This window comes from Pongo abelii, chromosome 6 (assembly GCF_028885655.2).
Source record: "Pongo abelii isolate AG06213 chromosome 6, NHGRI_mPonAbe1-v2.0_pri, whole genome shotgun sequence".
In the NCBI taxonomy this organism is placed as follows: Eukaryota; Metazoa; Chordata; class Mammalia; order Primates; family Hominidae; genus Pongo; species Pongo abelii.
The window spans coordinates 10,004,064-10,017,940 of NC_071991.2; the positions used below are offsets into that span (position 1 = coordinate 10,004,064).

The 13,877-nt window shown below is 47.0% G+C and overlaps 1 protein-coding gene across 6 annotated transcripts in view; it reads left to right on the plus strand.

Annotated features, from left to right (window-relative positions):
* PILRA (paired immunoglobin like type 2 receptor alpha) overlaps window positions 1-13,877 on the plus strand; it is a 29,843-nt gene that overhangs the window by 6,573 nt on the left and 9,393 nt on the right. For 4 of the 6 annotated variants that reach the window (XM_054560265.2, XM_054560262.2, XM_003777000.5 and 1 more), the window contains exon 4: window positions 11,866-12,084. The exons of the other annotated variants lie outside the window; for them this stretch is intronic. In XM_054560265.2, the coding sequence (XP_054416240.1) occupies window positions 11,866-12,084 (219 nt within the window). The remainder of the gene's footprint in view (window positions 1-11,865; window positions 12,085-13,877) is intronic. 6 annotated transcript variants of the gene reach the window in all.

Genomic DNA, 13,877 nt, shown 5'->3' on the forward strand with positions numbered 1-13,877 from the left:
CGCGGTGGCTCACACCTGTAAACCCAGCACTTTGGGAGGCCAAGGTGGGTGGATCACGAGGTCAGGAGATCGAGACCATCGTGGCTAACACGGTGAAACCCCATCTCTGCTGAAAGTACAAAAAAATTAGCTGGGTGTGGTGGCGAGCACCTGTAGTCCCAGCTACTCGGGAGGCTGAGGCAGGAGGATGGTGTCAACTCAGGAGGTGGAGCTTGCAGTGAGCAGAAATCGTGCCACTGCACTCCAGCCTGGGCAACAGAGCGAGACTCTGTCTCAAAAAAAAAAAAAAAAAAGTAATGCATAGGCCGGGTACAGTGGTTCCTGCCTGTAATCCCAGCACTTTTGGAGGCTGAGGTGGGCTGATCACCTGAGGCCTGGAGTTCGTGACCAGCTTGGCCAACATGGTGAAACCTTGTCTGTGCATGGTGGTGTGTACCTGTAATCCCAGCCACTCAGGAGGCTGAGGCGGGAGAATCCCTTGAACCCAGGAGGTGGCAGTTGCAGTGAGCCAGATCATGCCATTGCACTGCAGCCTGGGTGACAGAGCAAGACTGTGTCTCAAAAAAAAAAAAAAAGGCCAGGTTTGGTGCCTCACCTCTGTAATCCCAGCACTTTGGGAGGCCGAGGAGGGTGGATCTTGAGGTCAGGAGTTCGAGACCAGCCTGGTCAATATGGTGAAACCCTGTCTCTACTAAAAATACAAAAAAATTAGCTGGGCGTGGTAGCACGCGCCTGTAGTCCCAGCTACTCAGGAGGCTGAGGCAGAAGAATCGCTTGAACCTGGGAGACGGAGTTTGCAGTGAACCGAGATTGCACCACTGCACTCCAGCCTGGGCAACAGAGGGAGACTCTGTCTCCAAAAAAAAAAAAATTAATGCATAAAATCTGGCCAAGATGGTGGGTTATATGCATGTTTACCACCACCCCCTCCCAGAGTCTACTAAAATGATAGCAAAGGGAATTTTTTAAGAAAGAAATCCTCAAGAACAAGAAATATATGAACTGGATGTACAAAAGCAAAATTTGAGAAGCTGGAAACAGACTAATGGAATTGGTTTAGGAGCCCAGATGAGCTAAACCCTAAGCCAGCGTTGGGAAACCCAGATGAATGGCAATTTGTACCACAAAACTCTGTAAAGGTTCAGTAATGCTGGCCCCGAGTACCCCTGAAAGTAGGAGTGAAGATGGGTCTGAAAACTAGAGGACATTGAAAATCTACTTCAGAAGCAGGGAAACCTCCATTCCCCATTCCCCTACCCTAGCCCAAAGACGACAGGTTTGCTTTCCAGAATAGATGAACCAGAGGGCCTCTGGGGGAGCACCCCAGGGATAACTGGCAAGGCGACTGGGGTCTGGTCCTCATACCGAATCCCCCAGCACTGGGGACTATATCTTGGCCTCATCTGTGTTTGGCAAGCCTAAGGCAGAGTCCCTATATGATTAAATGAAACAAACTTCTCCCATGAAACGCAAAGAACAAAACAAACAGGAAAAACAGAAAGAGGAACCTGGAAGAAACCAAAACAGTTCAGGGAGAATAAAACTTTAAAATACTCAGCATTTCCTTCTACTCAGAAAGCTAAGAGACCTGTGCATGTGATAAGACAGGGTGCTTTACAAACGAACGTGCCAACCACAAAGAAAGCTCTGGGAAATTTAAGATACAATAGCAAAAATAAAAAATTCCATTAAAGGGCTGGGCGTGGTGGCTCATGCCTGTAATTCCAGCACTTAGGGAGTCCAAGACAGGAGGATTATTTGAGGCCAGGAGTTCAAGACCAGCCTGGGCAACACAGCAAGAATCTGGCAACATAGCAAGACTCTGTCTCTATAAAAAAATAAAATTTAAAAATTGGCTGGGTGTGGCCTGTCGTGATAGCTCACGCCTGTAATCCCAGCACTTTGTTAGGCCGAGGCCGGCGAATCACTTGCAGTCAGAAGTCGAGACCAGCCTGGCCAACACAGCGAAACCCTCCCTGTCTCTACTAAAAATACAAAAAAATTAGCCGGGTGTGCTGGTGTGTACCTGTAATCCCAGCTACTCGGGAGGCTGAGGCCTAAGAATCACTTGAACCCGGGAGGCGGAGGTGGCAGTGAGCTGAGATCACACTACTGCACTCCAGCCTGAGTGACAGAGTGAGACTCCATCTCCAAAAAAAAAAAAAACACGGTGGCTCACGCCTGCAATCCCAGCACTTTGGGAGGCAGAGGCGGGTGGATCAGGAGGTCAGGAGATTGAGACCATCCTGGCTAACAAGGTGAAGCCCCGTCCCTACTAAAAATACAAAAAATTAGCTGGGCGTGGTGGCGGGCGCCTGTAGTCCCAGGTACTCGGGAGACTGAGGCAGGAGAATGGCTACTCAGGAGGCGAGGCAGGAGAATGGGAGGCGGAGCTTGCAGTGAGCCGAGATAGCGCCACTGCACTCCAGTCTGGGCGACAGAGTGAGACTCCCGTCTCACAAACAAACAAAAAAAAACTAGCTGGGTATAGTGGCACATGTCTGTAGTTCCAGCTACTCAGGAGGATGAGGCAGGAGGATCACTTGGGGCTGGGAGGTCAAGGCTGCAGTAGCTGTGGTCCCACCACCGGTGGCACTCCAGCCTGGGTGACAGAGTGAGATCCTGACTCAAAAAAAAAAAAAAAAAAAAAAATTAAAAAAACCCACCACCACTACCAAAATCACCAAAAATGCACCCAAGGATGAAATTTACTTTTGAGTGTGGGAATAAATATGTAAATGTGAGAGGTGACAGCATGCTGGCAGCCCTCGCAGCCCTCGCTTGCTCTCGGCACCTCCTCGGCCTTGGTGCCCACTCTGGCCGCGCTTGAGGAGCCCTTCATCCCACCGCTGTACAGTGGGAGCCCCTTCCTGGGATGGCCGAGGCCCGAGCCGGCTCCCTCAGCTTGCAGGGACGTGTGCAGGGAGAGGAGTGGGCGGGAACCGGGGCTGCACGCGGCGCTTGCGGGTCAGCTAGAGTTCCGGATGGGCGTGGGCTTGGCGGCCCCGCACTCAGAGTGGCCAGCTGGCCCGCCGGCCCTGGGCAGTGAGGGACTTAGCACCTAGGCCAGCAGCTGCGGAGGGTGCGCCTGCTCCCCCAGTAGTGTCAGCCGACCAGCACTGTGCTCGATTTCTCGCCAGGCCTTAGCTGCCTCCCCGCGGGGCAGGGTTTGGGACCTGCAGCCCGCCATGCCTCAGCCCACACCCCACCCCACCCCACCTCACCCCACCCCACCTCACCCCACCCCACCCCGTAGGCTCCAGCGCAGCCCGAGCCTCCCCGAGGAGCGCCACCCCCTGCTCCACGGCGCCGGTCCCATCACCACCCAAGGGCTTAGGAGTGCGGGAGCAAGGTGCGGGACTGGCAGGCAGCTCCACCTGCAGCCTGGTTGGGGATCCAACGGGTGAAGCCAGCTGGGCTCCTGAGTCTAGTGGGGACTTGGAGAAACCTTTATGTCTAGCTAAGGGATTGTAAATACACCAATCAGCACTCTGTATCTAGCTCAAGGTTTGTGAATGCACCAATCAGCACCCTGTATCTAGCTCAGGGTTTGCATATGCACCAATTGGCACTCTGTATCTAGCTAATCTAGTGAGGACTTGGAGAACCTTTATGTCCAGCTAAGGGATTGTAAATACACCAATCAGCACTCTGTATCTAGCCCAAGGTTTGTGAATGCACCAATCAGCGCTCTGTGTCTAGCTAATCTAGTGGGGACTTGGAGAACTTTTGTGTCTAGCTCAGGGATTGTAAACGCACCAATCAGCACCCTGTCAAAACGGACCAATCAGCTCTCTGTAAAACAGACCAATCAGCTCTCTGTAAAATGGACCAATCAGCAGGATGTGGGTGGGGCCAGATAAGGGAATAAAAGCAGGCTGCCCAGCGACAAGGAGCAACCTGCTCAGGTTTCTTTCTACAGTGTGGAAGGTTTTTTTCTTTTGCTTTTTGCACTGAATCTTGCTGCTGCTCGTGCTTTGGGTCCACACTGACCTTTATGAGTTATAACACCGCGAAGGTCTGCAGCTTCACTCCTGAAGCCCATGAGACCGTGAACCCACCAAAAGGAAGAAAACTCTGAACATATCCAAACATCAGAAGGAACAAACTTCTGGACACGCCGTCTTTAAGAACTGTAATACTCAAACCGTGAGCGTCCACGGTTTCATTCTTGAAGTCAGTGAGACCAAGAACCCAATTCCGTACACAAATGGATTAGTTCTGTTTGTGTCAGGTGATGGTGAAAAAAGAGGAGAACTGAAGTGGAGGGAGTGGGACAGAGATTGATAAGGGTGGCCTTGTAGTCACATTGAACAGGGAAGGCTGCTGTGAGATGAAGCAGAGCCTGGTGTAGGGTAACTGGGGAGACCTTTGAGTGAGGCACAGTTGGGGAAACCAGTCAGGGACGGGGAGATACCGTGGGACCAGCAGCAGGCCTCTGAAGAGCAAGGGGAGGGAGCCCAGAGAAGACTGGAATGTGTAGAGAGGAACTGTGGTCTCTGGAGTCAGAAGTTACAGGGCACCAGAGCCCACAGATGGGGTCCTCCAAGGCCAGCTCCAAAGGCACAATGCAGGGATAGAAGAACTGGGGAGCAGACCTGGAGAAGCCCCAGGAAGACCCAGGCTAGACACTGATTGGTAGAACATAATGGGGAGGTTGGGAGAAGAATGTTCCACTCACATGGGACAAGTGTGGCTGAAGACAAAGGGAAGAGGCAGAGGGTGGAAGGAGGTGGGGAAGATACTGTGTGGCTTTGAAAGCCAAGGAAACAACTCACTTTTGCTCTGAGTGCCATGGGAGCGAAGGAGCGTTTCCTGCAGGAGTGCTGAAATCTGACTCGCGCTTTTTTTTTTAATTACTTTTTTTGTGATGGAGTCTTGCTCTGTCGCCCAGGCTGGAGTGCAGTAGCATGGTCTTTGGTCACTGAACCTCTGTCTCCCGTGTTCAAGGGATTCTCCTGCATCAGCCTCCCGAGTAGCTGGGATTACAAGTGCCTGCCACCACACCCGGCTAATTTTTATATTTTTAGTAGAGACAGGGTTTCACCATGTTGGCCAGGCTGGTCTCGAACTGTTGACTTAAGGTGATCCGCCTGCCTTGGCCTCCCAAAATGTTGGGATTACAGGTGTAAGCCTCCATGCCCGGCCCCAACTCACAGCTTAAAAGCATCCGTCTCGCTGTGGTATGGAGGAAAAAATTATAGGTGAGCGAAGTCAGAAGCAGGGAGACCGGGGAGAGATGACGCAGCTTGGCTTAGCAAGATGGCAGTGCACGAGGTGAGAGTTGGCTGATAACTGGTTATATTTTGAAGACAGGGCAGACAGGATTTGCGGATGGATTGGATGTGGGGTATGAGAGGGAGGGAAGGAAGGATGACTCTAAGGTCCTTGGCCTGAGCATCTTGAAGGACAGAATTGCCATTTACTGAGTGGGGGAAACAGGGAAGAACGGGTTTGGGAGGAAATCAAGAACTCTGTTTTGGACACTTTACGTTTGAGTCGTTACTTAGACATACAAATGGAGGTGTGAACAGGTAGTAAGATCTCTGAGTCGAGTGCAGGGGGAAAATTGGTTGGATATATCAACTTGGAACCCAGCCTGGGCAACATAATGGAACCCCGTCTCTACCAAAAAAAAAAAAAAAAAAAAAATTTTTTTTTTTTTTTGAGACGGAGTCTCACTCTGTCACCCAGGCTGGAGTGCAGTGGCATGATCTTGGCTCACTGCAACCCCTGCCTCCAAGTTCAAGTGATTCTTCTGCCTCAGCCTCCTGAGTAGCTAGGACTGCAAGGGAGCGCTACCACACCCGGCTAATTTTTTTTTCATTTTTAGTAGAGATGGGGTTTCACCATATTGCTCAGGCTATCCATAAAAAAATTTTTACTTTATTTTATTTTATTTTATTTTTATTTTTATAAATATTTCTTTTATTTTTTTTTCTTTTTATTATTATTATTATTATTATTATTATACTTTAGGCTCTATGGTACATGTGCACAACGTGCAGGTAAGTTACATATGTATACATGTGCCATGCTGGTGCGCTGCACCCACCAACTTGTCATCTAGCATTAGGTATATCTCCCAATGCTATCCCTCTCCCCTCCCCCCACCCCACAGCAGTCCCCGAAGTGTGATGTTCCCCTTCCTGTGACCATGTGTTCTCATTGTTCAGTTCCCACCTATGAGTGAGAATATGCGGTGTTTGGTTTTTTGTTAAAATTTTTAAATTATCTGGGCATGGTGATGTGCGCCTGTAGTCCCAGCTACTCAGGAGGGTGAGGTGGGAAGATCGCTTGGGCCCAGGAGTTGGAGGCTGCAGTGAGCCATGGTTGTACTTTTGCACTCCAGCCTGGGCGACAGAGGAAGACCAATCAGGATACCACTGATATTTAATGTCACACAGTGAATGAGATCATCTGGGAAGTGAGTGTGGCTAGAGAGGAAGTTTTAGGACTGGGCCCTGACATTAGGTTTGGGCAGATGAAGAGAAATCAACAGAGACGTCTCAGAAGGAGCTAAGTAAGAGTGAGGCAGGAGAACCAAGGGAAGTGGTGTCCCAGAAGCCAAGTGAATAACTCACTTCACAAAAGGGGGAGTGAGGAGTATCAAATGCTGAAAAGCTGAGTCAGATAAAGAAAATGGGGGTGTAAGATCTAAATTCTCCATGTCAATAGTAGGAAGTGAGTAGATACCACCTAAAACAAGCAAATCAAGCAACAGCAATATTCTCATGCTGTTTAGAAATAGGTTAACACCAAAATAAATATTTTCAGCACCAAAGTTGCTGAAAATAAATATTTTCAGCACCAAAGTTGCTGAAAATAAATATTTTCAGCACCAAAGTTGCTGAAAATAGTTGCCTCTGGGGAGTTGGAAGGGAGTGAGGAGGCAGGTGCAGGAGGCTGCTGTTTTTTTCTAAGTTGTGTGAAATTTGTTGGGTCTGAATTATGTGCCGATTGTATCTTGTACTTGATTGTATCTTGTACTTGATGCGATTGTATCTTGTACTTGATTGTACTTGGAAAAAGTGTTAATTTAAAAACTAATAAAAGTACTGGTAATACTTACACATAATTTAAAAAATACAGAAGGAAGTCAAATAAAATGTAACATTCACCTAATCTCCCCAGTCCCTACCACTTTGTGTGGAAGTGTTCTCTTACAGATACAGACATATAACATAAATACAATTAAACCACATACTTTGCTGCTCTAGAAATTGCTATTTTTACTTAAAGTAACTTGAATCTCTTTCATTCCAGAATATATACATCTATGTCTTTTTATTTTTTATTTTTATTTATTTTGAGATGGAGTTTTGCTCTTGTTGCCCAGGCTGGAGTGCAATAGCATGATCTTGGCTCACTGCAACCTCTGCCTCCCGGGTTCAAGCGATTCTCCTGCCTCAGCCTCCCAAGCAGCTGGGATTATAGCCGTGTGCCACCACACCTGGCTAATTTTGTATTTTTAGTAGAGATAGGGTTTCACCATGTTGGTCAGGCTGGTCTCAGACTCCTGACCTTAAGTGACCCACCAACCTCAGCCTCCCACAGTGCTGGGATTACAGGCGTCAGCCACCACACCCGGCCTATGCCTTTTTAATTTTTTTTTTTTTTTTTGAGACAGAGTTTCGCTCTTGTCACCAAGGCTGAATGAGGTGGCACGATCTCAGCTCACTGCAATCTCTGCCTCCTGGGTTAAAGTGATTCTCCTGCCTCAGCCTCCCCAGTAGCTGGGATTACAGGCACGTGTTACCATGCCCACCTAATTTTTGTATTTTTAGTAGAGACGGGGTTTCACCGAGCTGGCCAGGCTGGTCTGATTCCTGACCTCAGATGATCCACCTGCCTTGGCCTCCCAAAGTGCTGGGATTACAGGCACAAGCCACTGCGCCTGGCCATTTAAAAAAACTTTTTAGCTGCTCCTTGCAGAGCAGGGCTAACTCCTAGTCATTGTGCTCTGAATCAGCAATGCCTTTTTAAATGGCCGCGTGCATCCCGTGGTAGTGATGTATCATAATTTATTTAATCTCTGTCCCAGAAATTAGCCGGGTGTGGTGGCATGCACCTGCAATCCCAACTACTTGGGAGGCTGAGACACGAGAATCCCTTGAAGCCGGGAGTTGGAGGTTGCAGTGAGCCGAGATTGTACCACTGCACTTTGTTGTTGTTGACAGAGTGACACTATGTCAAAAAAAAAAAAAAAAACCGGAAAAATTTTGGTTTTGAGACAGGGTCTCTCTCTCTTGCCCAGACTGGAGTGCAGTGGCACAATCATAGATCACTGCAGCCTCAACCTCCTGGGCTCAAGCGATCCTCCCTCCTCAGGATCCTGAGTAGCTGGGACTATAAGTATGCGCCACCACACCCAGCTAATTTTTGTATTTATCATAGGGACCCGGGGGAGCGGGGGTCTCACTGTGCTGCCCAGGCTGGTCTCAAAACTGCTGGGCTCAAGTGATCTGCCCACCTTGGCCTCCCAAAGTGCTGAGATTATAGGCATGAGCCATAGTGCCCAGCTTTAAAAAAAAAAAAACAAAAAACTTTTGAATGGATATTAGTATTAGGATTATGGAATCATTTTATGAAACGGATTCAAATTGCATAGTTTTCCATCTTTATGATCTGGAAACTTCTATGTGAGAATTCTATGTTCCTTAAATTTTTACAAGAACTTCTTTATAAAACTTCCTGAGCATGGAGACCTTATGAAAGGTAGTTCTTTCATAGCATTCTCATTTCTTCTTTGTCTAATGATCAGTTAACTCATTTATGCCACAGGCTGCAAATTTTTTGTGGGAAAGATCAGAACTTGGCGATGACCTTGAGCAGTAGGATATAAATAACTCCCACAAACTTAGCGTTGCGATAACGGAACACTAGGCATAAATGAGTTAAGGTATACTACTACTTTGTTTGAGACAGAATCTTGCTCTGTCACCCCGGCTGGGGTACAGTAGCGTGATCTTGGCTCACTGCAACCTCCGCCTCCCAGGTTCAAGTGATTATCCTGCCTCAGCCTCCCAAGTAGCTGGGATTACAGGCACACGCCACCACACCCAGCTAATTTTTGTATTTTTAGTAGAGATCGGCTTTCACCATGTTGGCCAGGCTGGTCTCAAACTCCTGACCTCAGGTGATCTGCCCACCTCAGCTTCTCAAAGTGCTGGGATTACAGGCATGAGCCACTGTGCCTGGCCCCAAGGTATACTAGTTCTTAAATCAATTTTTAAAAATATCACCCAGGCCTGGCTCAGAGGTTCATGCTTGTAGTCTCAGCTAATCAGGAGGTTGAGGTGGGAGGATCACTTGAGCCCAGGAGGTGGAGGCTGCAGTGAGGTATGATTGCGCACTCCAGCTTGGGCAACAGAGCAAGACCCTGTGTCCAAAAAACCCAAAAGACACCCATTTCACAGATATTTTAACATTTAACAACCTATAATTGAGCATATACCCACTCATGATTGCAGCTGGCTTTTGTTGTCATTAGGTTTGCTAGTCTTGTCTATCTTCTTGTTGCTCCTTTAAATAACCAGTTTCTGCATTTATTTTGCCTGTGGCTATCTGTTCCCTAATAAATTTATTCCTACGTAACTTTTCATTACTTTCTTCCTCTGAGTTTCCTTACAGCTGGCTCCTCTCTGTTTGGGGTTTTTTTCTTTGGAAATTGAATATTTTATTTGTTTTAAAAATTTCTTCCCATTTTAAGTAATAAAAGCATTTCATACTATGAATTTAGCTTAGAGTGTTGCTTTAGTCATACTCCAGGGTTCTTTTTTAAAATATGTATTACTCTAGTTTTTATTTTCTAAACAGTATGTTGTTATACATGTTTTCCTTTAAGTAATTAAAACATTTTTAAATTCCCAATCAAGACATTGCATTTACACTTTTATTACTTTCTCTTAAGCGTGGATGAAGATTTTAGTTCATACTAACTTGAAGACATTAAGGAGCCTGATTTTTTTGTCCTGTGGCTGAGTACTATGTCAATTTTTTAAGGGTGCATGAAACATCTATAAAGAAGGTGTAACTTGTTTGTAGGACGTGAAGGTCAATATATATTAATGTGACCTTAAAAACATATTTTCAATATACAGTAGGTTTTTTACAGATGTGTGTTCTCACTTATTAAGACAATCCTGGCTTGGCACAGTGGCTCACACCTATAATCCCAACACTTTAGGAAGCTGAGGCGGGCAGATCACCTGAAGTCAGGAGTTGGAGACTAGCCTGGCCAACATGGTGAAACCCCGTTTCTACTAAAAAAAGAAAAAAAATACAAAAATTAGCTGGGCGTGGTGGCATGTGCCTGTGATCCTAGCTACTCGGGAGGCTGAGGTAGGAGAATCACTTGAACCTGGGAGGCGGAGGTTGCAGTGAACCGAGGCTGCACCACTGCAGTCCATCCAGCCTGGGTGACAGAGCGAGCCTCCGTCTCAAAAAAAAAAAAAAAAAAAAAAAAAGACAATCCTGTAAAAACACACTGTATGATTCAGCTAATATGAAGTACTTAGAGTAGTCAAACTCATGGAGACAGAAAGTAGAGGGGTAGAAGGGTGGGGACACAGGAATGAGGAGTTGTGTAACACGTAAAATGTTTCCATTGAGGTGGATCGTTAAGCCAATGACAGAATTTAAACCACAGACTTACTTTGATAGTACTCTTAATGGTATAACTTCTCCCATTTTATGTCTCTCTTTATGTTTTTTCTTATGTTTCCTTTTTGTTTTCAAGAGAAAGCTATCTTTTAGATCTCCAGTATCCTTTTCCTCTTCAGTAGAGATTTCTATATCTTGAAATAAATAAAAAAGCACTCCGTTAAGACGTGGGGCTGTGAAATGAGTGAAACAGAAGCTTAATTTAATCTAATTAAAACCTTGTAGTTTTACCTCTATTTTCCTTGGAAACTTCTGAAGCTTCCTTAATGATGTCTTTCTGAATAATTTCCTTTACTTTTGATCGGGGAGCTAGGGATTCTGCATCTTCAGAGCTGCTTCTCTTCCTCTTCCCTGTTCTGACTTCAGGATCTGGACCTACCTCAATTGCTTTTGCTGCTTGTTCTTTTGTTTCAAATTCCACACACGCAAATCCCTTTGGATCTCCAGTAGACTTATAATGTGGTATACTTATATAAACAACATTGCCACATTTCCCAAAGACTCTTTCAATTCAGCTGTGATTAACATTTTTGGGAAGTAACTCCTATTATAAATTAAAAGTAATATTAGAGTTTTTCACAATCAGAATGTCAAATTTTTAACTTAAAAAAAAAAGTTTCCATTGAGGAAGATGCAAGAGTTCTGGAATTGGATGGTGTGATGGTTGCACAGCACTGTGAATATGCTTGATACCACTGAACGGTACATGTAGAAATGGTTAAAATGACATATTTTATGTTACCTGTATTTGCAACAATAGACTGTTTTTGATCCTGTGATTTAGTTATCCCTATTTGTGAGTGAGGAGATGGGGTTCTGCGGTCACCCTGCTGATAACTGGTATAGAATCGGATTTAAACTGAGTTGCCTGTTAAGTTGAATTTGAGGAGGAAGAAATAAAATTAAAGGAAGGAAGAAATGGAAGGAAGGAAGGAAAGAAGGAAGGCGGGAGGGAGGAAGGAAGGGAAAGGAAAGGAAAGGAAAGGAAAAAAAAGAAAGGAAAAATAATATAAAATGAACTGAGTCGTCTGCATTGAAAGCTGTTAACATTTCACCCTGTTCCCCGCTCCCTGTGTGGGCTTCAAAGAGGAGCTCCCTCACCACTAATGTCCCCCAACCTAGAAAGCAGCACACCACGCCTTTAACCCAGACACCCTGTGCCCCCAGGGGGGGTTCTGCTTATTCCTCATCTCTCCCCAGCTGTCACGACCACCACCCAGAGGCCCAGCAGCTTGACTACCACCTGGAGGCTCAGTATCACAACCACCACAGCCGGCCTCAGGGTCACACAGGGCAAACGACGCTCAGACTCTTGGCACATAAGTCTGGAGACTGCTGTGGGGGTGGCAGTGGCTGTCGCTGTGCTCGGAATCATGATTTTGGGACTGATCTGCCTCCTCAGGTGGAGGAGAAGGAAAGGTAAGTGCCCAGGACCCGCCCTCTCCCCAAGCCTCCCGTCTGGCGGTTTCTCAAAGCCCACCTGCAGCTATGGGGCTCCTGAAATATGCAGACCCTGCTGGCTCCCCTCAAGCCCACCAAGGCTGACTTCGTGGCCTGTGCTGAGGTGACTGCATTTGTGAGGCTCCTGCAGTGGGGCGGGGCAGGGTCACATGTGAGAGCCCACAGCCCTTTTCACACAGCCGATCCCCCCCTAGTTCTTCTCTCTCAGTCATCACTCATCTACCTCCCCTGAAGGTTCCTGGGGAGGAGAGGGGAGGGTCCGCCCTGGGAAAAGGAGAGAGAGAGCAGAAGGGACCAGAAGTAAGCTGAGCTCAGCAGGCACTGGCCGACTGCCCACCTGCCACGACCTGGCTTGAAACTGGAGAAGCAAAGTAGAATAAAGCATAAACCATAGACTCTGCTCTCAGGGAACTAGGGGTATGGGGTTTTCAGTTGCCTCAAGGACTAATTGCTTCATTGAGAAAGAACTATGGTAGCACTTAATAAGGATGGGAAGAAGGAGAGGTAATCAGAGAGGACTTCCCAGAGGAGGTGATATATGCAAAAGTCTCAAAGAAGAAAAAGAATTAGCGCGGCAAGTGGTGAGGGTGGTGTAGAGGTCATTCACTTTCCTTGTGGGTGGAGGAAACCATTCCGGGAGCTGCAGGAAGCTCAGTGCTGGTGGAGGAGGCAGGAGAGGAGAGGAGAGGACCTTGGAAATCACACCCAGAGCCTCTGATCCCAGAGGCAGCATGAAGCAGTAAAGGGTGACCTCAGCTCCCGTGAGAGACCTCAGTCTGTGGAGGAGTGGCCAGAGGTGGGCCAGGCTGGGTCAGTGCAGTGCAGGGGTGAGGTGGAAAAAGGGAAAGGGCCAGATCATGGAAAAGATTAAGTAATAAAACCAAAGAGGTGAGGTGCGGTGCAGTGGCTCACGCCTGTAATCCCAGCACTTTGGGAGGCTGAGGCAAGAGGCTTTCTTGAGCCCAGGAGTTTGATACCAACCTGGGCAACACAGGGAGACCCTGTCTCTACAAAATAATAATAATAATAATTATTATTATTATTATTATTAGCTGGGCATGGTAGCCTGTGCCTGTGGTACCAGCTACTGGGAGGCTGAGATGTGAGGACTGCTTGAGCCCAGGAGTTTAAGGTTACAATGAGCTGTGATTTCACCACTGCACTCCAGCCTGGGAGACGGAGCAAACTTATCTCCAACTAAATATAAAAATAATTTGAAAAATTTTTTTTATAAATGACACTTGGTTGGCCGGGCAGGGTGGCTCATTCCTGTAATCTCAACACTTTGGGAGGCCAAGGCAGGAGAGCCAAGGAGTTCAAGACCAGCCTGGGCAACTTTGCAAAACCCCGTATCTACAGAAAATACAAAAATTAGCTGGGTGTGGTGGCGTGCGCCTGTGGTCCCAGCTACTCCAGAGGCTGAAGTGAGAAGACTGCTTGAGCCTGGGAAGTTGAGGCTGCAGTGAGCCGTGATTGTGCCACTGCACTCCAGCCTGGCTGACAGAGCAAAACCTTATCTCAATAAATAAATAAGTTGATTGTTAGATTGATGTAGGGGCGAGGGAGCAGGAATAAGCCCCTGTTTCCACTTGAGTGGATGAGGCTGTAATGAAATCACCAAGTACAATGGGGAAGAGAGGAGATCACGCTTGGAGGGGAACGATGCCTCGTTTAATTTGGGATCTGTTACACTGAAGATCCATGTGTGGCATCTCAGCAGAGTTGTCCATTCGAAACTCAGAGTACACATT